The sequence below is a fragment of the Onychostoma macrolepis genome, chromosome 18 (assembly GCF_012432095.1).
Source record: "Onychostoma macrolepis isolate SWU-2019 chromosome 18, ASM1243209v1, whole genome shotgun sequence".
Lineage (NCBI taxonomy): Eukaryota > Metazoa > Chordata > Actinopteri > Cypriniformes > Cyprinidae > Onychostoma > Onychostoma macrolepis.
In genome coordinates, this window is record NC_081172.1 from 31896524 (window position 1) to 31921916 (window position 25393).

The following is a 25393-nucleotide window of genomic DNA, read 5'->3' on the forward strand; positions in this document are numbered from 1 at the left end:
GGGTCTACATGGTGTGCCATACACCAATTTTCGAAATTGTGCCATTTCAAGGCATAACTTCTTCTAGTGGAGGGAACACTTAGAATAGTCTCTACTACGTCGGCTGGAAGCCCAGCATGTCTCAGCTGGTTCCCCTCAGCGGCCAGACATGAAGGTTCCAGAGCTTGGGCCGGGGATGAAATACTGTCCCCTGCGCCTGAGATAGGAGATCTCTCCTGACCGGAATCGACCACGGCGAGCCGTCGAGGAGGGATATTAGATCTGAGAACCATACTCTGGTCGGCCAACGGGGCGCTATCAGTAAGAGGCGAGACCCCTGTTGACGGACCTTGGCCAGGACTCCTGGGAGAAGAGCGATCGGGGGAAATGCGTAAAGACCCCGTCTGGGCCACGTATGGGCCATAGCGTCCAGACCCAGGGGAGCTGGATGAGTCAGAGAGAAGTAGAGGGGACATTGTGCTGTCTCCTGTGAAGCAAAGAGGTCCACCTCTGCTTCGTAAAATCTTTCACAGACTTGACTGACTACTTCGGGGTGGAGTTTCCATTCCCCATGTTTCACAGCTTGTCTGGACAGCAAGTCTGCTCCCACATTCATATACCCGGGGATGTAAATCGCCCTGAGGGACAGGAACTTGTCCTGTGCCCAAAGCAGAACCTGCTGCGTTAGCCTGTTCAGGCGGTGCGAACGCAGTCCGCCCTGGTGATTTATGTAAGAGACTACCGCCGTGTTGTCCACCCGCACTAGGACATGGTAGCGTCTCAACTGCTGGAGGCAGACAAAGAAACCTGAGGGTATGTCCGTTTCACGTCTATTTATAACCTGCAGGTGCACATAATCAATTACGTCACTTACCGAGGTTATTTAAGCCAATTCTTGGCGTGTTTAACACACGTGCTTTGCAACCAGTCAAACAAAGAATGTTCTCATTAGCGTTATTGAAACGCAGCATTGAGAGTAGCTTTTGATAGGGAACAAGATTATTATTCTTACCTTATTAAGCATTTAAGCATGAAATTTAAGTAAAGCCCAATATCTAATTTTTCTTTTCAAGTAAATGTATCTTGATTTAAGAATGTTTAGATTAGAAAAAAAAAAAAAAAGTTAATAATTAGCTATGGTTTCAACCACGTAAGTTTGCAATGAGGTTTATGATAGTTCTTTAACTATATTTTAATGATGGAACATAATTCCAATTATAACAATGCTTTTAGGAAACATATCCCAAAATGTTAATTCATGTTATGTATATTCTTTAGTTCTTAAAAAGGTCTTAAATTCATCTTAAATGTATAACATCAAATGTTGCATGCACTGCAAAAAAGAAAAACAAATGAATATCTTCCTCAGTATTTTTGTTTTCAAATACAAATATCTAATCATTCTTAAATTAAGATATGGTACATTTATTTGAGATGCAAATTTAATATTTGAAGTCAAAATTAAATTTCATTTGTCGTTTATGCTTAATACAAGAACAAACATCTGTCAATGTTTGTTTTTCTCTCACAACAATGAAAACTTCTTTTCTTTTTTAATTAAGTTGATTTTTCTGAGCCGGTGTGCTGAATCTAGAATCTAGAATCACTGACCTGATGAATCTAGTGATAAAATCACTTTATATGTCCTTTTTTTCTATACCATCCAGAACACTTGCCCCATAGCCAAAATGATTGTCTGTGATGACAACATGCCAGAGATGCTGATAAATCTCAACTTGTACTGAACCTGGAATATTCCTTCAAAAGTTAATGCTAAATTAATCCAATCTCACATTTCTGAGACGTCGCAGGCCAGACCGGTCACCTGTTAGATCAACACATCAGGTCTCTCTACCCAACTGGAATTGAAATTAAATTCACAGTGTCTCTCCTGATCACGCCTCAGATCTCGGTGAGGTTTTATTGTTGTCGTATCTTATCAGCTTTGCATGCCTTTGGTTCTGGAGTGCTACAGTGGTCGCCTTCGTCTGCTTGCTCATGTGTCTCTCTGCCAAAAACATGAGCTCACCTGACACTCCCCCATGAAAGGACAGATGGAAACACGTTTATCATGATTTAATCCTGATTAAATAAACCAACTCAGAAAATAAACAGGCGGCGTTCCATCAGCAGAGTCTGTGGTCTGTCACTAAGCGACGGTTGCCAGATTGAGATTAGGGTTAAATGCCAGAGGTCAAAGGTCCTGTAAGCCGTTTATCTGTAAACACTAGATACACACGGCTTCTTACTCTTACTTCGTAGAGTAAATAAGATACTGAACTAACATCTTCTAAAATATTTTATCATATGATTACTGTTTAGTAATTGAGGTCTAAAGTAGTAGTAATCTAGCAATTGAGGGATTGGTTTAGTTTAGTTTTTGTGTGTGTGTGTGAAGCAATGAATGGAACATCTTTTGCATATTTGGACCCTTTCCAACAATGACTGTATGATTTTGAGATCCATCTTTTCACACTGAGGACAACTGAGGGACTCATACGTAACTATTACAAAAGGTAAACACTCACTGATGCTCCAGAAGGAAAAACCATGCATTAAGAGCCAGGGATGTTTTGAACAGAATGAAGATGTGTACATTTGTGTTATTTTGCCTAAATATAATATATTTTTTTCCTTTAGTACTGCCCTTCAAATACTACAGTAGATACTTAGCCTACATGTTTCCCAGAAGACAAAATAAGCTTAATGTACCCTGATTTTCAAATTTAAAAATGTTCACCTCCAGGCTTTTATTGCAATGCTCAGTGAGCATTTGAACCTTATGTATGAGTCTCTCAGTTGTCCTCAGTGTGAAAAGATGGAAGCTCAAAAGAAAAGCTGAAAAGATTGAGCTCAAAATCATACAGTCATTGTTGGAAAGGTTTAAATACACAAAAGATGCTGGAAAACCAAAGAATTTGTGGGAGCTGAAGGATTTTTCCGAAGAACAGCAGGCAGTTTAACTGTTCAGGACAAACAAGGGACTCGTGAACAACTATCAACAACAAAAAAGCTGTGGATCATCCATGTAACAACACAGTATTAAGAATCAAGCATATGCAAACATTTGTTTCGTTCGTTTTTATAAACAAAAAAAAACAAAAAAAAAAAACATGCATTTTATATTCCTATTATTTTGGTAAAATAATTAACATTTTGTAAAGTGTATGTGAAATTTTGACCACAACTGTATATGAAATGTGAAATGTTTTAATATTGCTTCACTCAGCAACTGCTATGCTAATAAAGCATTTTGTTACAAATTAGCAAGTTAGCATTTAATGGATTAGCTAGTTATAGCAAGTTAGGTTTCCACTACTAAAAACATTTAAGTTGAGATTGCATGATATTTTTAAATTTGAGTTTATTTAAATAACATTAAGAGCAATTAACAGATATGAGTACAAAACCTGCTTACTTAAACTATGAATGTCTTAAATCAAACTTTTTGATGTGACTGATTACCTTTTTTTTTCTTTTTTTCTGCCAATTTATTCGGGTTTACAGTGTAACTAACATCTGAAATTTAGTCTGGATTAATAATCCAATGCTAGTTTCTAAGAGTGTTTAGTCATACATCCCTTGTGAAAAATAAGCGGCATACTTCTAAAAAGAGTAAGGAAAGAATACACTTTAAAAGAATATACTTTAGTGTGAACTTGTAGCCTAATGTTTTTGAATGCTTAAGTGCATGTGTTACAAATCCGGTTCGTGGCCTTCCGTCTGATTGCCACCAGATGTCACCCTTAATATTGACTGTACACTACACAGACTGTTTCACATTACCTTGCACTACAATTCCCATCAGCCATTGCACTGACGAAACACACAGCTGATTGCACTAATTGCACTGATCACATACCCTACATAAACCATGGACTTCCTCTTTGCTGAGTATTGTATAGTGTTTATCACTCTCCAAGCGATAGCTACTCTACGGAGCACAGTTTGTTGTCATAGTCTTGCCTTGTGTGTTTTCTAGTGTTTTGATTCTAGCCCGTGTTTCCTGGATTTACCCTTTGCCTTCCCTTTCGGACTCTGTTTGCACCTCTCTTGGACTACTGCTCATGTACCTGGATTATCTCTTTGCCTTGCCCTGTTGGATATTGTTTGCCGATCGAAGACCCACGCTTGCCCTAGGACTACTCTTTGTCTTGTCCCTGCCATACCTGTTCGCCGTTGTTTGACCCTGCCTGTGATTTGACTATGTTTATTAATAAATCTTGCACTTGGATCTGCTCGCCTCTCGTCTCATCGGCTCCGTTACAGAATACTCGGCCGCACAAGGATCCAGCAACTTTTCAGACGGACATTGGTCAGGTATGGACACCATATTAGAGAGTTTTTAGCTTTCGCTCATTATTCAGATTTACCAGACATAATCTTGATTGAGATTTTTTTTGTGATGGCATTAATCAGCCTCTGCGATCTCAGCTCAAACGCGAGGGTCCGTGTTCATCACGGAGTTGTTTTTTGGACTTTGCTTTGTTGATTGTTGGCTCACTATTCACTGTGGGTGCCACGGATGAGGATTGTGACGCCGCATCTATGACGGTAATGGCGGACGCACCAGCGCACACTCACAAGATGGCGGCGACAGCAGAACATGGTGTCTGCACGCGCAGCTGGTATCCCCAAACCCATTTATTCTAGCGCTCCTGTCCCTGAACTGATTCCCCTGTCTGAAGCGCTTCCCATGATGGGGATTGCTTTTTGGTGTGTTTGGGCTGCGTACACCACCACAGAACCTCCCGAGGTGGCAGTGTCCACTATGATGTCTCTAGAGGTGGTGGCTGATGCTGCAGACCCTCTTGAGGTAGTGGCGCTCACCACTGTGTTCCCTGAAGCGATGGTGCCTGCTGCAGTTTCTCCAGAGGTGGCGGCTCATGCTGCAGAACCTTCCGACGTGGCGGCGCATGCTTCAACTCCTCGTAAGGTGGTGGCGCCCAGCTATACATTTTCAGCCTGTCATGTCACAGTCGAAGGAACCATTGCTGAACATTCCTTGTATCCTGCTGGTACTCCTGTAGAACCTCCAGAGGTGGCGGCATCCACTCCAGAACCTCTGGAGGTGTCAGTGGTACCCACTTATGAGCCCTCGTCCTGTCCTGTCACGGCTATGGAGGCCGCCTACAAACCCTCGTCCTGTCCGGTCACGGCTATGGAGGCCGTCTGTGAATCCTCGTCCTATTCGGTCACAGCCACGGAGGCTGCTTTTGAACATTTTCCCTACTCTGACCCAGCCGAGGAGGCTCTCTCTGAACTCTCGCCCCATTCTGAACCAGCCATGGTGGCCGATTTCGAACTGTCTGTCCGTCTCATCTTAACTAATGTGTCTGATTTCGAACTGTCTGTCTTGTCTGAGTCTTTCAAAGAATCTAAACTTGAACTGTCTGTCTTGAGCTCTGAAACTATAAATGCACCCCATATCTGTCCTGTTAACCCTGTCATTGCCACGGAGACCATTAGTGTACAGTCTGTCTGTCCCCTTCCAGTTGTTACGAGCCCCTTTGAGAAGTCTAGGGGTAACAGAGGTGTAACAAAATGGTGGGGAGAGGCTGAGAGAACTGCCATCTCCAAGTCCCAGGGCATGTACACAAGAATGCTCAGCAACACCAGTTTTAAGCAAATAACACAAAGGTATTTTATTTAACAGAATGTGGAAAAATACTTAAAAGGCTTCAGGAGGGGAAAAGGCCAAAACAATAAACAAAAAGTTCCTCTAACTAGGGTTTTAAGAAATAACTGGCCTATCAAAAGAAAAATGAAATAAAATGCAGAGATACTTCCCTGTCTTCCTCTCTAGCTCAAACACCGGAGAAAAAAGGTAACTTCTAAAAGTAAATAGCATCCACCTTGCTACAAATGTTTTCCACTTAAGCAATTACAAAAAAAAAAAACTGAAAACACTCTGCTACTAACACTTTTAACAACTTTACCTTAGCACTACAGGTAAAGGAATCAACAAACACTTTGGTAATCAACAGTTTAACAACAGCTCTGGGACTGGAAGATGGTAGCTGTAAGGACGGAACACCTCAGCCTCTCTTCCTGGACTATAGCTCTGCAGGTTCCTTTGTACTCCAGCTAATGAGCTCAAACAGGAGTCAGGTGGCACTCATTAGCATTAGCAGAGAGCAGGAGGAGCAAGAGAGACAGGAACACAGTATACACACAAAACACAATTGTTAGTTAAATAATACAAAATGGAATAACTTATGTCCCTATGGACGTAACACAGTCAATGTGTTTACTCCTGAATTATTTGTCTGTCCTTTTTCGATGAATGAGCCTGACTGTGAATTGTCTGCCATTGTTTTCCTCACTGAAAAACTACCAGTCCAGTTCCAGTCAATGAGCCAGATTTTGAACTGTCTCCCTGTCCAATTCCAGTCAATGAGTTTAATTATGGACTGTCTGCCCTCTCCGTTGCCACCAGGGAATATATTGATGGACTTCTTGTGTTCCCTGCCCCGGTCCTTGATATGATCTCTCTGGTTTTTGTGTCTCAGTTTCTCGTAGGCTCCAGTCTCTGCTGTGGGTTCCTGATCAGCCTGTTCAGTCGTGGTGCTCTCCTGATCCACACTGGTGGGCTCCTGCTCTGTCCTGGAGGTCTACTGCTCAGGTCTGGTGGTCTTCTGCTCCGCTCTCGTGGGCTCCAGTCCCAAAATATTTAAACTATATTTATTATAGTTTAAATTTATATTAAATGCAACACTGAAGAGTGTAGAGTCAAATTCCCTCCACTGGTCCTTGTCAATCATGGCCACCTAATAATCCCCATCCACTTGATTGGCTCTATCTCTCTCTCCTCTCCACCTGTAGCTGGTGTGTGGTGAGCGCACTGGCGCCGTTGTCCTGTGGCTGCCGTCGCATCATCCAAGTGGATGCTGCACACTGGTGGTGGTTGAGAGACCCCCCCACATGATTGTAAAGCGCTTTGGGTGTACGGCAATACACAATAAAATGCTATATAAATGCATCATTCATTCATTCATTCATACAATTAAGCGCACTTCTTTTTCACAAGGGTTGTAGGTCAAATGCGACTTGTTGGTTATTTTTATGCAGATTTCCAGCTGACTTGAATGAATTTAATGACACTGCAATTTGGACTTTCAACCCGTTGGAAGAAAAATCCTGCAATGTTTTCCTCAAAAACCTTAATTTCTTTTCGACCGAAGAAAGAAAGACATCAACATCTTGGATGACATGGGTATGAGTAAATTATCAGAACATTTCTATTCTGGAAGTGAACTAATCCTTTAAAACGAACACATAACATACTAAATTCAATCCCTGAAAGAATAAACTCACATTAATATGGGTATACATTTTGTGGTGTTGTTTCTTGTAGAGTGAAACTGCAAAGATCTACAGGAATGGGTTTGGCTTAGATGATCAACTTGAAAGAAAGTAGATGACGAACTACTGAAGACCTGTGTTGCTCATGAGTGACGCAGACTCATTTCTGGCATTGACGTGTCTTCAGCCAGATTTTTCCTGTCACTCTCCATTACCTCTGTCTAACAAAGGCCAAACGCCAAAAAAACCCAAAACAAATATATATATATATATATATATATATATATATTAAAATGCCTTCAGGTCTTAGTAAAGCCCAGAGCAGATTTCAAAGTAAAAACATGGTGGTTTCCCTGATGTCATTCTGCCTCAACAAATCCACACATGAGACACATGACCTATTCAAGCACCGCACTCACATATTCCAGGTGTAACTGACATCTGCGTGATGCATCAGCAGTGTTTCTGCTTTAATTCCTCACTGGACTCTGATGCTCTCATTTACGGATCACATCCAAATTGAGAGCAGCAGCCAAATGAAAACAGAAAATAAATGTCGCCAGTCTGTGACACAGTCATTTTTCACCATCACAACAGTCTGGATCCGTATGTGGCCATGAGTTACACAACAGACTACAGTGCCAAAACACATATTACCCTTGATGAGAACCTTAAGCTAATTTCCCCCAGTTTCACAGACAAGGCTTAAGCCTAGTCCTAGACTAAAATGTAAGTCTGAGCTGTTTCAACTGAAATAAACTTGCACTGACTGATCTTAAAATATATCAGTGTCTTTGTTTTGTCTCAAGATGCACCCCAGTAATGTTTTTTTCTTTTTTTCTTTTCTTTTTCTAAGCATGTTTATAAAAATTACTTAAATGTCATAATTGAACTATGACCTAATCCTGGCCTAGTCTAAGCCCTGTCTGTGAAACTGGGCCTTAATGCATTTTAACACTGTAAAAGTTTTGATGAAACAGGGTGTGTTTGGGTCTATTCTTCTAATTTTGCATAAATTGTTAAAATTTGCTGTACCCTTGTGAAAAAGAAGCACACTTTTAAAAACCATACTTATTATGGAAATAATACACTTTAAAAATATATACTTTGATATACTTGAAATGCAAACTGAACATCAAGTTTTTAGACATTTAATTGCATGTTAATTGCAATCAAATACAAATGAACTATAGTTTAATTTTATACATTTGAATTTTAAATTTATATTAAAATGCAATTAGTTGAACTTAAGACTGCTATTTGACCCACTTAAGTAGTATTTAAGTGTATTTTGATATGTAATTTATTGCATTCTATTGTCTAATGTACGTGTATGTCAAGTATTTCGAACATATATTTAATTACACATTTGTTATAATGAAGTTGCAATTTAGTACATTTAAATACATTACATAAAATATTATTTAAATCTAATATTGAATAACACACTACAGTTAAAATTATAATAAAGTACTTTACATGTGCTTTAGTATGTTTTGTATTTTTTGACAACACATCCAAATAAGTGTACTTCTTTAAAACATGACAAAATAAAATGTTCTAAAATGTAAAATGTACTTAAAAAAAAACTTTTTTAAAAGTCTACTTAAGAAACAATCATGAAAGTAGTACATGCTCTCTTCAAGTACACTTAAGTGGCATTTTATTTAACTAACATTATATTAATTGTAGTGCTGTCAAATGATTAATCGCAATGAATCGCATCCAAAATAAAAGTATGTGTTTACATAATATATGTGTGTATACTGTGTATATTTATTATGTATATATAAATACACACATGCATGCATATATTTAAGAAAAATGTTGTTTATATATGAAATATATTTATATATAATATAAATTATATGAATATAAACATATACATGTAAATATATGTAATTTTTAAAAAATATATAGGTGTATTTGTATGTATTTATATATACATAATAAATATATACAGTACACACACGTATTATTTAAACAAAAACATTTATTTTGGATGTGCTTAATCACGATTAATCGTTTGACACCACTAATTAATCACTGGTTTTTAATATACTTTTGAGATTTGAAGTACAAGTGCACATTCACTACAATTAAGCACACTTCTTTTTCACAAGGTCAAAACCATTTCACATGCTTCAAAATATTTTAAATATCAATATGTTGTTGAAATGTCTTTTAACTTCAGGTAGTCTTTTAACTTCAGATAGAACTAGTATTTAAAATTATTTATCTCAAACTGACATGATTGAACATCAGGTCCCTATTGTCTGACAACATGCCCCTCCATAAATCAATGTGTATTAAATTAACTGTGATTTTTGCAAAGACCTAAAAAAAAAAACAAGCGAATCCACCGTGGGAAATATTTACTGAAAAACACAGATCCTCTCACCATTGGTGTTGATCTGCTCAGGCGTCTGCAGAGGCAGTACGTACTCAGACGTCATCGGCTGATTGGCTGAATCCACAGCACTCGTCGCTGGTTTCTCGATGTCATTGGTGGAGGCGGCGGTGGAGACGGGGATGTGGCAGAACTTCCCAGTGAAGTTGGGTGGGCAGAGACATTGATCCTTCTGTACGCATACTCCTCCGTTCTTACACAACATCGGACACACGACTGACGGGAGAAAGAACAGAGAAAGTGAATAAAAAGCACAGAGAAACAGAGCAAATCCCTGATGAATGACTTCATCCATCATTCATCAACTTTATACAATTATGCAATTATTGCTCTAAAAACCACAACAGCTCAATAAGGTTCTGATGAAAGACATAGAACACAGTCATTATTGTCTTTGAATGGATGCTATTAACAACCTAGGTATGAGTCTTGGTTTAGTGCCTCTCAAAATGGAAAGTTTCTATAAAAAGCAACTCTTTTAGTTGTATTTCTTTTATGTCATTATTGGCCTTAGAATGCCTTCCATATCACATGTCTGTGATGTATTAATACATTTGGAAAGCTTGGACCGAGCCCATGCCTAAACAAAATGAAAATAAATGTACCATGTGTGTGTGTGTGTGTGTGTGTGTGTGTGAGAGAGAGAGAGAGTGAGAGAGAACAACATGGTTGTTTTTGCAGTATTCATCTGCAATCGCTCTAGCATGATCTCTAGATCCAAACACATCTGTCAAACAATCCCCATGTAGAAAGAGCTCCATATAACAACATAAACAACTCAGAAAACAAGCCCTTGAGAAAGACACAATCAGACAGAACAAGGCTAAATCTAATCTTCAACATAAAATCAAATCACAATAGTTTTCTTTCATAATGATTCATCACAACTTTGCACTTGGCGTCACCAGTAAGTATTAATTTTCTGCTCCTCCAATCTGAAAGCTCAACAGGTTTTCAGTGGTGTCTTGTGACCACATCGTTAATTCGAGGTTTGAAATCTAATTTAATCCTGGAAATAAAGAGGTTTTAGGGATTTGATAAAAATGTAAAACAAATGATGGAAAATTAATTTCTAGGTCACTAATCAAATTTGACACTGATCATGTTAACTCTTTGTAAAAAAGTTTTTTTTTTTTTTGCTTTCTCAAATTATGCTGTCTAATACTAAGAAACGTCTTAGTAACGTCTATGTAACCCCAGTTCTTCGAGGGAACAAGACGCTGCGTCCAAGAACGCTAGGGGAACGCCTCCAGTGTGACCGCGCTCTGATACAAATGTAATCTGTCCACAGGATGGGCGAGACGTCACGGGCAGGTGACGTAACGGTTAGGAAGCATAAAAGCACGTGCGGTGGAACCGGCGTCAGCTTCAGGAATAGAAGCAACCGCTTGTAGGGATGCCGGAAGTATGGCTTCGAGACGCAGCGTCTCGTTTCCCTCGAGGAACTGGGGTTACATACGTAACCTAAGACGTTCCTCTTCAGGAACTCGAGCTGTGTCCAAGAACGCTAGGGGAATGAGATCCCCACACCGCCAGACTGACAAATCCCTGCCTAGTGTGGATGGAGCACAGCTAGGGTGAGAGAAAAAAGGCCACAGGTGGCTAAGGTGAGCGGGGCCTGCGTCCCAAAGGCCAACTTCTGAAGAGTGAGCCTTGATCCCCAAGAGGGGAGAGCAGAGGACTCGAGGCTATGGAATAGCATCCTGATCCACCACATAGCAAACGCTCTCTGGCCGGAGGCCTCAGCCTCTGGAGGAAACATGTAACTAGGGGGTGCCTACCCACTGAAAGGCCACCGAGAAGGGCGCGGTAGGCCGGTATAGCCGCCACGTAAACCCTCAGGGTGGAGTGGGTTAACCCTGCGGAAGAACAGGCCCGCACGAACTCCAGAACTGTACCAATCGGGCAGTTGACTGGATCGAGCTGGTGGTCTCCGCACCAAGAAGTGAAAAGTTCCACTTCAAGGCGTACAGTTTCCTCGTTAAGGGAGCTCTGGATTGGAGGAAGGTCTCAACAACCTCGGTTGGGAGACCGGAAGCTATGGGCTGTGCCCCCTCAGGGGCCACACCTACAACTTCTAAAGCTCCGGACGGGGGTGACAGACCCCCTCTTGTGAGAGGAGATCCCTCCTGACTGGAATCTCCCATGGAGAGCCGTCGAGGAGAGAAATCAGGTCCGAGAACCATACTCGGCCCGGCCAGAACGGTGCTACCAGAAGTAGACTGACCTCGTCCCAGCGCACTCCCACCAGAACTCCCGGGAGCAGAACTATCGGGGAAAAACGTACAGACGAAGCCTCGGCCACATCTGTACCATGGCATCCAGCCCCAGCGGGGTGAAGCATCCATTCCCCGGGCCTCAGCCCCTGCCTCGACGGGATGTCTGCTCCCACACTGAGATGCCCAGGCATGTGAACTGCTCTCAGCGAGAGGAGTTTGTCCTGGGACCACCCCAGGATCTGGTACGCCAGCCTGTACAGGGGGCGTGAACGCAGACCTCCTCGGTGGTTGATGTAAGAGACCACCGCTGTGTTTTCGGTGCTATCGCGTGCGATCTCTTAGGTCTGGGAGAAAGTGTTTCTGTGAAACACCGCCAGCATCTCCAGGCAGTTGATGTGCCACATGAGACGGCGAGTACTCCACAGACCACGGGCAGGGTGAGGGACGCGTCCGTCACTAGCGTACGCAGAGACACGGAGCTCCCAACACCGGGCCCTGAGACAAGAACCAAGGATGTCTCCACATGTCTAAGGCACGTAGGCACCACACGTGACCTTGATCATGTGAAGCGGGTTTCCCCTTGGGGAGAACCCCTTGGTCTTGAGCCACCACTGTTGAGTGACTGGCCTTCTTTCACTCTCCTGACTGCCGTGAGGATCGACTCGATCCGAGTAGGGGACACACGTGCCTGCATCGTGGTCGAATCCCACACCACACCAAGATAAGTGGTTCTCTGTAATGGAGAAAGCACATTCTTCCTGGCATTCAGTCTTAACCCCAAAACTTTCATGTGAGCAAGAACAACATCTCGATGTTGAGCCGCCATCTGCTCTGATTGAACGAGAATCAACCAATTGTGGATATGCGGATGCCTTGTAGCCGCAACGGAGCTAACGCGGCATCCACACACTTTGTAAAAGTGCGGCGTGAGTGCTAGGCCGAAGGGAAGAACCCCATATTGGTGAGCTTCGCACCGAAAGCAAACCTCAGGAACTCCCTGTGAGTGGGAAGGATGGAGATATGGAAGTATGCGTCTTTTAGATCGATCGTGACAAACCCGTCCTCGGACCTGATCCAAGACACGACCTGTTTGAGCATCTTGAACTTCAGTCTGCTGACTGAGCGGTACAACTGATGCAGATCTAAAATGGGACGCCAACCCTCCATCCTTCTTGGGAACTATGAAGTACCGGCTGTAGAACCCGGAATCTCTTTCGTGAGGAGGGACCACCTCGATGGCCTCCTTCCTCAAGAGAGTACTCTACTTCTCGTTCCATTACCAGAACCTGCTCGGGGCCCACCAGAGTGGGATTCACCCCGTTGAAACGAGGGGGAGGAGAACCAAACTGGATTCTGTAGCCTCTCTCTACAGTATGCAGGTCCCATGGAGACACATTTGGCAGTAGTTTTCACGCTGCCAAATAGTCTACTAAGGGAACCAGTCTCTCAAGACTGGCCTCTGGTATAACCAGGGCGGCTAGCTCAGTGTCCTGGAACGGCACGCCGGTAGGAGACGGCCAAACTAGCTGCTCTAGAGACCCCTGAAGGGGGTGGCGAGCATCTCAGCTCCGCTATGTTTCCGGGCGGAAGAAACTGAGATGTGTGCTTGCTGGAGATCGCTGTGCCCTGGAACACTGTACGTGGCAGGGTTGGCAGACCGATCTCCTGAGGGCACTGAGGAGAGACGGGCACCGTGTACCGCAGCGTACGCCGCTCTTCCCCAGAGGGCCTGCCCTCATAAGTTCTGGGCCATGGGCACCAGGACTGCCTCAGCCGAAGTCTCCTATTGAAGCGACTGTCCTCAGACTCGCGTCATCTTCTAGAAAGACTAGACTGGTAGAACCAGAGCCTGCAATGCAGGACCCAATGAGACACGCTTGGCAGGGGCTCCCACACTGCCAGGTGCCTACTAAGGGAACCAGTCTCTGGAGACTGGCCTCTGGTATAATCAGAGTGGCTAGTTCGGTATCCTGGAACGGCACACCGGCAGGAGAAAGCCAAACTAGCTGCTCTAGAGACCCCCGAAGGGGTGGCGAGCATCTCAGCTCTGCTACGTTTCCGGGCGGAAGAAACTGCAAAACTTTTTTTTGGACTATGCTCTGTTGTGTGTTGGCTCTACATTTACTGTGGGTGTCGTGTAGGAGGAAAAGAACACCGTGTCTGTGCCTGTAATGGCGGCTGCTGAACTCAGTAAGTCGCAAGCTCTGGGACATTCAAGTGTACTGATCGCTACTCCGGTGATTCAACCCGCTCGTGAAATGGCGGCCGCACCGGAGCACGCTCACAAAATGGCGGCCACAACAACACCCTGTCATGTCATTGCTGCCTTTCAGGGGTCAAGTAAAGTCACAGTTGATCGTCATGAATCAAGTCAAGTCACAGCTGCTATTTCTGAGTCCAGCCAAGTCACAGCTGATTGTCGTGAGCCAAGTCGAGTCACAGGTGGTCGTCATGATTCAAGTTACGTCTCAGCTGATATGCCAGAGTCACGTCACGTCTCAGCTGATCTGCCAGAGTCACGTCTCGTCCAATCTGCCAGAGCCTCTCCATGTCTCATCTGACCTTCCAGAGCCGCTTAACGTCATGTCTACCACCCCAGAGCCACGTCCTGTTGTGGTTGTTTGATTGCAATCCTCCACTATCCTATTTAGGGAAACTGTCATCAAGCGTCAGAGGTTGGCATCCAGTGTGGAGGATCCACCGCTGGTGTCAGCACGCACTGCTGGTATCCCCAAACCAGCTCACTTTAACCCTCCTGTTCCTGCACTACTTCCCCTGTCTGAAGCGCTTCCCGTGATGGGGATCGCTTTATGTTGCGTTTGGGCTGCGTACACCGCCACAGAACTGCCCCAGGCGATGGCACCCGCTGCAGCTTCTCCAGAGGTGTCCGCACTTGCTGCAGAACCTCCCGAAGCGTCGGTGCTTGCTTCAGCTCCTTGTACGGTGGTGGCGCCCAGCAATGTACTCTCAGCCTGTCGTGTCACGATCAAAGAGACGGTTACTACTGTAGAACCTCCAGAGGTGGCGGCAACCACTGCAGAACCTTCGGAGTTGTCAGTGGTATCGACTCACCAACTCTTTGACTGTCCTGTCGCAGCCAGAAGGGCTGTCCCTGAACTCTCGTCCTGTCCTGTCATGGCTAAGGAGGCCGTCTGTGAATCCTCGTCCCATCCTGTCGTGGCTACGAAGGCCACTTGTGAACTCTTGTCCTGTTTTGAACTGGTCGAGGAGGCCATCTCTGAACTCTCGTCCTGTGCTGAATGAGCCATGGTGGCTGATTTTGAACTGTCCATCCGTTTAGTCTCAGCCAGTGCACCTGGATTTGATCTGTCAGATGGTCCCCTGCTCCCAAGGGAGTCTAACATTGAACTGCCTGTTTTGATCCAGGAAACTATAAATGCACCTTATGTCTGTCCCTGTCACTGCCATAGAGACCACTTATGAACAGTCTGTCCTACTTGGCTTCGATCTCTGAACAATCCAGTGACAGTCAATGCATCGAATTGTAAACTATCTGTTGGTTTATACTCTGCAGTTAAATCAGATTCAGAATTGTCTGCCTGTCCCGTCTCAATTAGTGAACCTGCGAGTGAATTGTTTGCATGTCCAGATTCAATCAGCGAGCTTGCTTATGAACTCTGTCCTCTCAGTTGTCACCAGGGAAAATATTGATGGACTTGTGTTCCCTGCCCCGGTCCTTGAGACCGTATATGCTCTCTCTGTGATTTGTGTCTGTTTCTCCTAGGCTGCAATCTCTGCTGTGCTCTCCTGATCCGCCGTGGTGCTCTTCTGCCCTGTCTGCTCTGCCTTGGAGGTCTTCTGCCCTGTCTGCTCCGCACTGTTTGGCTGTCTGGCTCTGGTTGGCTTCTGCTCCACCGTGGTGGTCTTCTGTTCTGCTCTGGTGGTCTTCTGCTCCGCCTTGGGGATCCTCGGACCCAGCTGCTCTGCTATGGTGGTCCTCAGCTCCACCTGTTTTGCTGGCTCCATTATGGCCCCCTGTTTTGCCGGTCCTGCCTCAGTACCAAGGTCTTACACCTTTACATGGACCTGGCCCTCCGTCCCTCTCCCTGTTCCGCCTCCGCTCCACCGCCCTCCTGGATTGTGTAATGTTTAGAGTGTCTGGAAGCCGCTCACCACCAGAAGTCACTCCTCCATCACATTGACTCTCACATTGCACAGACTGTTTCAAATTTACCCTGGACTACATTTCCCAGCAGACATTTCACTAATCACACGCTCACACCTGAGGACTATCACACACCCTACATAAACCATGGACTTCCTTGCACAGATCGCTGAGTATTGTTCTGCATTTATCGCCTAGTGATGGCACTCTACGGAGCCATTTCCCTGTCTTCCCTGTTTCTAGTCTCAGTGTCTGGTTCTAGTCTAGTCATTTCGTGTTGCCTTTCTCTCTTTGCTGTTCTCCTGCCTTTGTATCTTGGATTATCCCTTTGCCTTCCACTTGGACTCTGTTTGCCCCTGCCTGGACCATTGCTTGTGTACCTGGATTACCCCTCTTGTCTAGCCCTCTGGATATTGTTCACCGATTGAAGACCATGCCCGTTTACTTGAGTACTCATCTGTCTTGTCCTCAATATACCTGTTTGCCATTTGTTTGACCTGGCCTGTATTTTTGACCATGTCTATTAATAAAAGCTTGCACATGGATCCGCACGCCTCACGTCTCGTCAGCTCCGTAACCGTGGCCATGACAAAACTAAGAGAACCGAAGGTGGCCCTTCCCGGGCATCATAACTTTTTACAGTGTTTATTATTATTTATTTATTTTTTTTAAACTCAAATTATTCTAAAGAGAACATAATATGATGATTATTAATTCTGATGACATTTTAACAATAAATAGAATATTAGAGTATTAAATACAATTATAGTATTGAATATAATTTATTAAGTATTACTTATACTATAATACAATATACTTATTACTATAATATATTCTAAATATAAAATAATACTATTAAATAAAATAGTATTATATAAAGTAATAAATAAACTAGAGTCTAAAGTTTCCGTAAATGTAAAAAAAAAAAAAAAAAATGCAACAAAATAATAACATAAAAAGACAAAACTACAGACAAAAATGTTCACTAGTGGTCTCAGATTTTAGATCCAACTATGTCCAATTACTGATGTAAAATTTCTGCTTTTACTTTAAGTCAACCCAGTTTGCAACCTACATTATTTATTGACATTAAATAAGTGCAGAATATATTTCTGGATCTTATTTAACAGAGTTGGTGGTAAAAATGGTACAGACGCCATTATGAAACATGTTTATCAAGGAAGTGCTTTTTCTAATTCAAATATTGACTAAAATGAAGCAAGAAAAACAGCACAATGTTTGGAAACTTTGTAATAGGAATGAAATTCACTGAGAAGATGACAAACATGATATTATCTTTTTTGTTCTTTAAAGTAAACACACACAAACAGCAAGGAGACTGTTAAGATCTGCTGTCTTTGGCTGACCCATTTCCTCCCAGCTGTCGCTGACAAGAGTTTGTGTGTGGGAGATGAGAGAAATCTGAGCAGTTTCATTTTGGGACTTAAAGACGCTGAGGTCACCCAACCAATTATATTCAGTTAGATGAGATTTACCTTGTTTCCTTGACCCCCCCAGCCAGGGTTTAGCGGAAGCTGAACAGTATCCAAAGTCCACAGGTATCCATAATTTTTATGGCAGGGTTCAGTGTCGGGTCAGCATTGATTCTCTGTTGTATGCATGCACATCATTTGAAAACCTATTTGTGGTAGTATTTTATAATTCCTAGAAAATATATAAACATCAAACTAGAGGCTAAAATTTGCAAACAAACTTTGATGTTGGCTTGAGAAAGCCTGAATGGACAGCCTGAGTCAAAAGAGCCAAATTGCATATCAGTTCGGAGTTCTGGAGCTGAAATATGGTTTCTTCACGGTGTAATGTGGTTGCTAGGGTCCTCTATATGGTTGCTAGGGCATGACTAGACAATTGTAAGTGTGATCCCTGAAGCCTGTTAACAATCTGAGTCAAAAGAGCAAACTCAAATTTCTCTATGTTGTTCTAATGCAGAGATATAGCTTGCTCGTTTTACTATATGGTTGCTAGGGTCCTACTTCAAATGGTTGCAAGGGCGTGGCTAGGCGGTTGGTTTGGTGATATTTAAAGCCTATTAACAGCCCGAGTCAAAAGTGCCCACCCCCATGTCTCCATGTTGTTCAAATGCAGAGATATAGCTTGTTCATTTTACAATATGGTTGCTAGGGTCCTCTAAATGGTTGCTAGGGCATGGCTAGACAGTTGTGAGGATGATATTTAACAGTCTGAGTCAAAAGAGACCAACCCCATGTCTCTACTCAGCTAATTGGGAATGTTCTCACAACTTTAATAGAACATTGTAAGAAATGTTTTTGTTACCTTTACATAACGTTATAATCACAACAAGAAAACTGGACATTTTAATATTATAGAAACATTTCAAAACAATGTTCCCAAAACAATTACCTGGGTATGATGTTCTAATGCAGAAATTAAGCTTGTTCATTTTACTATATGGTTGCTTTAAATGGTTGCTAGGGTGTGGTTAGGTAGTTGTCAGATATTTAAAAAGCCAACATGCTTGTCTCTACAATGTTCTGATCCAGAGATTTTCCTCTCATCTTATGGGGTGGTTGCTAGGGTGTGGTTAGGAGGTTAGGGTGTCACTATTTATAGTCTGTGTGTTTTATAGGCTCCCACCTTGAAGTCACTGTGAGGTATGGGCACACAAATTATTTTGCAAATGCAAGTCTAAAACATCAGAAAGAGTTGTGGTTTGAAGGATGTTTCTTGTTTCTGAATGTTGTCAATGGACCAGTGAATTGTTTAGACGTTTTCTTTCAACAGGACTTCTTCATTTCCACCTCTGAATCAGATTAAACCCATTCATTTGTCTACTTTTCTTTAGCAAGGGTAAATTCGCTATAAACTAGTTTTGGTGACTTTCGTGCTGGTTTTATCATGCCTACAGTGGTTAAGCTGTACAGCCTACAACAACAGTAAGAAGCTATCTAACACCAGTTCAGACCATCTTATGTCTTATGCACAAACATACAAGTATAGGTCCAATAATTCCCTCATTTTAGCAAGATAATTATGTTTATGATCTCATGAGCTGTATATTAACCATTACATTGTATGTTATACATACTTGACTGTATTCTATGGATGTGAATGAGAATGAGAGGGAGGTTGGGTGTTGTTTGGAGATGATGTGGCAGAGGTTTGTACGTTTGGAGATGAATGAACCGAGGTGGTTTTGGAACCAGGGTGAGAGCTTGTTCTTCAGCTCATCTTTGTAAACACAAACATTTGGCAACACTCTCACACTTCATAAAACTAAAGCTGGAAATCACCAGTACCTTTTCATTTTCTAACTTTCCACCTTCGTTTCTGGACCACAGATATTCTGTTGTTTTGAAACCATTGAGGGTTCAGATAAATATTGGCTTCGTCCAGATAAAAGGAAGCCAAATCTACACTTTCAGTGAGGGGGGAAATATGTAAATAAAATTATTTTGAAATGAAGGAAGGCCAGGAATATGCTGCTTGACTGAAACAACAAAATTATAAAAATCTTGACAGGACACCAATGGAAGAAAAAGCCATTGCCAAAAGAGCCAAAGCCAAAAGAAGTTCCAAAGAGAAGGTCTCATTTGCACTTCAAAGATTCATTCAGAGAAAAGTGCTGAGCATATCTGTCATCTTTTAGCTGAAATGAAGAAAAGAGATCCTGCCAAACTCAACTAGACCAATTTAGGATTGCGTTTAAATCTAAAGTCTTAAAATAGACATATGAATTATTTTATATAAAAACAAGTTTGAAAGAAGGTTTGTATCAACACAGATACACACACATTTTGGGCACATGTCTATGAACTTCAAGGCTGACTGCATCATCACTCGAGTCAAAGGGGAAAACAGCAGAACTATTTTGAGGTAAATTAAAGACACATGCTTTTAAAGAGTGCTCTTAGTGTGCTGTTCTCTGGGATAGACTAGAGAAAGCTGCAAATCAGTTCATGTCAATGGCGATAGCCAGTGTGTCTGACATACGGATTCACTGACCAATGAGAATTTTTGAAAAAGGCTACACTTGTTATTGTTATTGTATAAAGACTCATTTTGCACTTTGTGAGACAAATATTACACATATCAGAAAGATAACATGTTGTTGCTAAAACAACAGAATTGCAGGTTTTTATATTTACATTGTTTAAAGATAAAGCAAATTATCACAAAATATTTCTGGAAAATGCATGAGAGGCATTAATATTTACTTTGAACTTTTTAAGTAATGTTTAGCAATCATTTTGGCAGATTTACTAAAAAAAGATTTTGGAAGGATACTACAATGTAAAAAAAATAATAATATTTGTGAAATTTACTAGCAATTTCAGAGTGAAAGCTGTTTGAAAGCAAATTGAAAGTATTTTTTAGGATTCTTTGATAAACAGAAAGATCAAAATAACAGCATTTTGAAATAGAAATCGTCTCTATTGTAAATGCATTTACAGACACTTTTCATCAACTCAATGTGTTGTCGCTGAAGAAATATTAATTTGTCTCTCCCCAATTGTTTTCCTTTACAACAAAGAAGCTTTTTATTTGGAAAATTACTGATTGATTGATTGATTGATTGATTGATTGGTGGTGCTTCTCATTGAATCCGCATTATTATTAAAAAAGAAAAAAATGCGTAAATTAATGTCAGTATGAAAATGTAACTATACATTTTGCACTGACCCTGTAGCGACCCTGACTGTACCCCCTTTTTTTTTCTTTTTGAAAAGCTTAGTGTTTATATGCCTTTGTGGTCCTACAAAAGTCATGACAAAAGCATATAAAGCTAATGTATCTCATAGACCAGGGTTCAAAAGTTTACTGTACAATATTACAAATCTCTCTGTAACCCATTAACACACATGAGTTTACTTCCACTAATGTCAAAGCACGATTGCATGGAAGAATTGTTCCATATCGTAAAAAAAACTAGGACGACATTTGAACCGTTTAGAAAGCTGAATCTTTCACGAAGCATTCGCACATACGTACAGTTCATGTATGATAACACACTCTTACACACTCTCACACATGTTGTGAATGCCTCTGATAGTCTCTGGCTCTCTGCCACGGTCCAGATGTTTCAGGGCCCCTGAGGGCCACTGCAGGTAAACTAATTAACCCTTAGAGATGCACGTATGTACGCAGCGAAAAGAAACGGCTGCTTGATTTCTCTTACGACAGGAAGTACATTTCACGCTTTCTCCACTGATTTCAGCTAAAGCAGCTGAAGGATTGCAAGCTTTTATTCGGCACCACGTGTTTGACTCTCTGTTCGCCCAAAACCCGCAGCCAGCTATTGGAGGAGAGTTATAACCATCCCTACAAACACGTGCCTCAGATCGGACACAGATGCTCAGCCCATCTGCATGCATACATACATTGTTAACTCATCTTTGTTTTAAAATCTAGAGACAAACTGAAAAACAATGAGTGCTTCAGTTCATTGAGCTTCTTACTTGTGCTGTGATGAAGGAATATTATTTAGAGACTACTATGGTTTTGTATTAAAAATATATATATATTTAAATCGATTCAGTCCCTGCAATAATTCTGGTGGAGTGTGCACCATGTGTCCAAAAATAGAATATTTATAACTTTAATTTTACAGTTAGACCTCACTAATGGACATCATAACCAAAAATTGTGTTAAAATACGCTATAAAAAAATGATATTTCGAAGCTGTAAATAAAAGAAAGATTATTAGAGTATGTTTTCTTAAAAAATACTATATGTTACTTTTTGTAACTGTTTGTGAAATTTATGAGTGAAAAGTATTTCTACACCATTTTTTTAATAATAAGTGATGTTTTATAAACAAATTTCGGGAGAAGCACGTGCAGATAATTAACGCGGCCAGCTAATCATTAGTGATTACACTATTATCCAATCAGCACACAAGCAATCTCCTATAAATAACCAAGTACGTCCTACCTCCATTATCTCGACTTTCAGCATCCCTCCACCACCCCGACTCCACACCTTTAGCCCGTTATACCTCACACGGGGAGAAGCACTGGAGGGGGCACTTTTTAGGCCGGGTCGAGTGCCTAACTCGGACCCCTCGCCCCAGACACGGGGAGAGCCCCAGGCTCGGGAGTCTTGCTGAGCTCGGAGCCCTCTCCTTGGACAGCAAGCCAAACATGCTTAAGTTTACTCAGTTGATTATACGCAAGTGCGAACTCGTGAAATGATTAATATATATTTTTTGGGAAATGGTTTATTAATCATCTGTATCTTTAGTAACATATTTTCATGTAAACAACCATGAAGTACATGCAAATTGATGCAAGTTTCAGCAAAACAAAACTATAAATATTCACCATTCATTTTGAATTGGACACCACCAAAAACTGACTCATTGTTCAATGCTGAAGTCAATTGCGAAATCAGTATTGATTAATTTAGTGAGTCTGATTCAAATTCTAAGTCTCTGCACTTAACAGGCGACTCTGAGGAAGGCTGTGAGGGCTTGGTGTTCCATTTGGGACAGACCCTTTGAGGCCGTTTGATGAATCTTTTTAAAAAAAAGAACCGGTACATATTGAACATCATGGCTTATGGTGCTTGCAAATCTAAATAACCAACACCACTTCACAAGATGATTTCTGACAAAACTGTATATGAAAACTTGACAGAACTGGACTTTCCAACCCTGTGCCTGTAGTGACGTTTATGGACTTTTCATGACATTTTCAAAGTGAAACGTCCAGTAAGTACAAAAAAAAAGTACATTCAGTTTTATCTGAAACAGATGGTCATGAATCTAGAAACTTTTTTCACATCGGTTTTTGCATGTAAGCTGGGAATTTGGAAATTAAATGTCTGGTGAAATGTCTGGTAAAAATCATATGGCATCTGAATATTACATAGTACCTACACTACACCTATCCGACAGTGTTAAGATATGTTAGCATGCTTCTACAAGTCTTTGAGCTCTTTTGTCATGACTCGTGTTTCACTGGACTCGTACCTGAGCGTTTCACATCATAAGTGCAATGCTGTACTGGGTGCGCTAACAAGCAAGTTTACTTGATCAGAAAAGCCAAACGTATGGAGCTTCCTATGTGACACAGACATCACAATGTATTAGTTTACAAATTATGCTCTTTTGAAAGTGTTTTGAGCTCATAACATAGTATCGTGCACAAAAATAAGTCTTCATTAAGCGATAATCTGCCACGATAATCATGGAATCATAATAATCTGGAAACTACATTCTTAGACTTTTCCAATGATCCAATGATGTTGAGATTTTCAATTATTGTCACCTTTTTTCGCATTTGTGAGCATTTTGGTCACAGTCTGCAGCTCTGAAATCGGAACCATATGACATCAATTTGGCAAAGATGAAACGTTTCCAGGCCAAAGGAAGCACAATCCAGAAGAAACACGACTAACAATCCCACATGGATCCACAGAAAGTGACTAGGAGCTACAGAATAGTGGAGACAAATGAGTCTAATCAGGATTTAACCCACTGAGATGAATGCAGGGGTGCAGGGACGTTATTTATATAAACAGTTATATAAAGAGCTCTGGATTGCATTGGCGAGAAACATCTTGTTTTTTCAGCAGTCAAACTTTCACTATGTGTTTACAATCACTACTGTGAAAGATTCTAATCATTCTCGTCGTCGTCGTAATTCAGCTGTCAAATGACCCCAACGAGCAAAATTACAACCAGCGCTTGGCCTCGTGCCTGGATGCCAGACTGACCATGAAGTCAATGAAAAAGACGCTCCATCCGCTCAACTGAAAAGACGCTTTGACGGCACGGGCGGAGGTTTAGTAAACTGATAAATGAGTCGAGCTGCACATTTCTCAGAACTGGAAGCCAACACCATTTCTTTCAATGCCACAAACACGGCATGTGTGTTTATGCCCATTTATCTCCAAACAGCTTGAGCGGAGAACACACATAAATCACCTCCTGCTTTTATGTATGGACGTGTTTACCAGAAGAAAACACAAATGTATAAAATTTATCAGAGGAAGCTTTGGTGTGTGATAAGTTCATAATGAGTTTCTCTGGATGGAGATTACAGGCAGCACTTGTATAAATAGGTCACAATGTTACTGGACTGTTGGAGTTGATTTTCTCTTGGACGAGAGGCAAGAGGCAAGAGGCAAGAGCCGAATAGGAAACAGGTCCCGAGTGGAAACTGAAGTCAAGAGGACTGTTCAAGCCTTACATAAGCGTACTGTGGTACGGTGACTAGGAATACAAGTTTGGGTTCACAAAATAGGCCTCTTGCCTCGGGCTCAGAACTGGACTGAAAATCCCCGGCTGTTTTGGAGCCAATCTTGCTAATGAACCGACATAATATCATGGTTCTTTGATATATACATACAGTAACAAGATTACGTCATGCTATTAACTTTGTAATCCAAAGTACTTTGAAAATTACCATTGGATTGCAAAGGTTGATTTATTTATTTTTTTAAATGGATTTGCTAGATCACTCTTTACAAAATATTTAGGTATCATGGCAAATCATGGCAATATCATGGTATTCTTTCACTTTTAAGTACCATGATATATGCATCTGATAATCAGTACTATGGAATAGGTCAGAAAACCAATGTATCACTATTACATCACAAATCCATGATATATAGTACTTTTTGTAAACTTTTAAAAACAAACTCTTACATGTACATTGGGGTTGATATGGAAGCTTATTTCCGCCACGTAATAAAAAAAATAAAAAGGTAATTGCAATATTTGATCTCACAATTCTGTTATTGTTCTTGCAAACCTGAGTTTATGTCTCACAATTCTTACTTTTTCCCCACAATTCTGAGAAAAACTCACAATTCACAATTGAGAAATATAAACTCGTAATTCAGAGATAAAAAGTCCAAAAATGTGAGATGTAAACTCGCAATTGCAAAGAATAATAAAATAAAAAAAGGGAAATAAAAAGTCACAATTAACTTTTTTATTTATTTATTTTTTTGCTGAATAAACAAATGTAAAAATATTTTAGAATTTTGAGGTTAAAAAAAAAAATCACAAATAATTTCTTATTCTTTGACGCATAATAAAAAAATTAGATTTTTAATCTCACAATTTTCGCTTTTTTCTCTCAATAACCAGTTAACATGGTTCTGTGTTTATGTCTCGCAACTCAGACTTTTTTTCTCAGAATTGTCGGAAAAGAGATGTAAGATAGAAACTCAGAATTGTGAGATAAAAAGTCACAATTATCTTTTATTTTCTATTCCTTAATATTTTATTTATTTATTTTTTATTAGTAACCTAAAATAGTGGAGGATCTTAACTAGTTTTGTTTAAATTAGATTTTGAATGCAAGATTTTCAGTGTGATCTCAGACTTTTGGAGCCCACTGAACATACATCACCAATGA

General features: G+C 41.1%; 1 protein-coding gene across 3 annotated transcripts in view; it reads right to left on the minus strand.

Annotated features, from left to right (window-relative positions):
* The window catches only part of LOC131524011 (latent-transforming growth factor beta-binding protein 4), a 95608-nt gene that overhangs the window by 46358 nt on the left and 23857 nt on the right, over positions 1-25393 (minus strand). For all 3 annotated transcript variants that reach the window (XM_058750712.1, XM_058750711.1, XM_058750713.1), the window contains one exon: positions 9686-9910. In XM_058750712.1, the coding sequence (XP_058606695.1) occupies positions 9686-9910 (225 nt within the window). The remainder of the gene's footprint in view (positions 1-9685; positions 9911-25393) is intronic.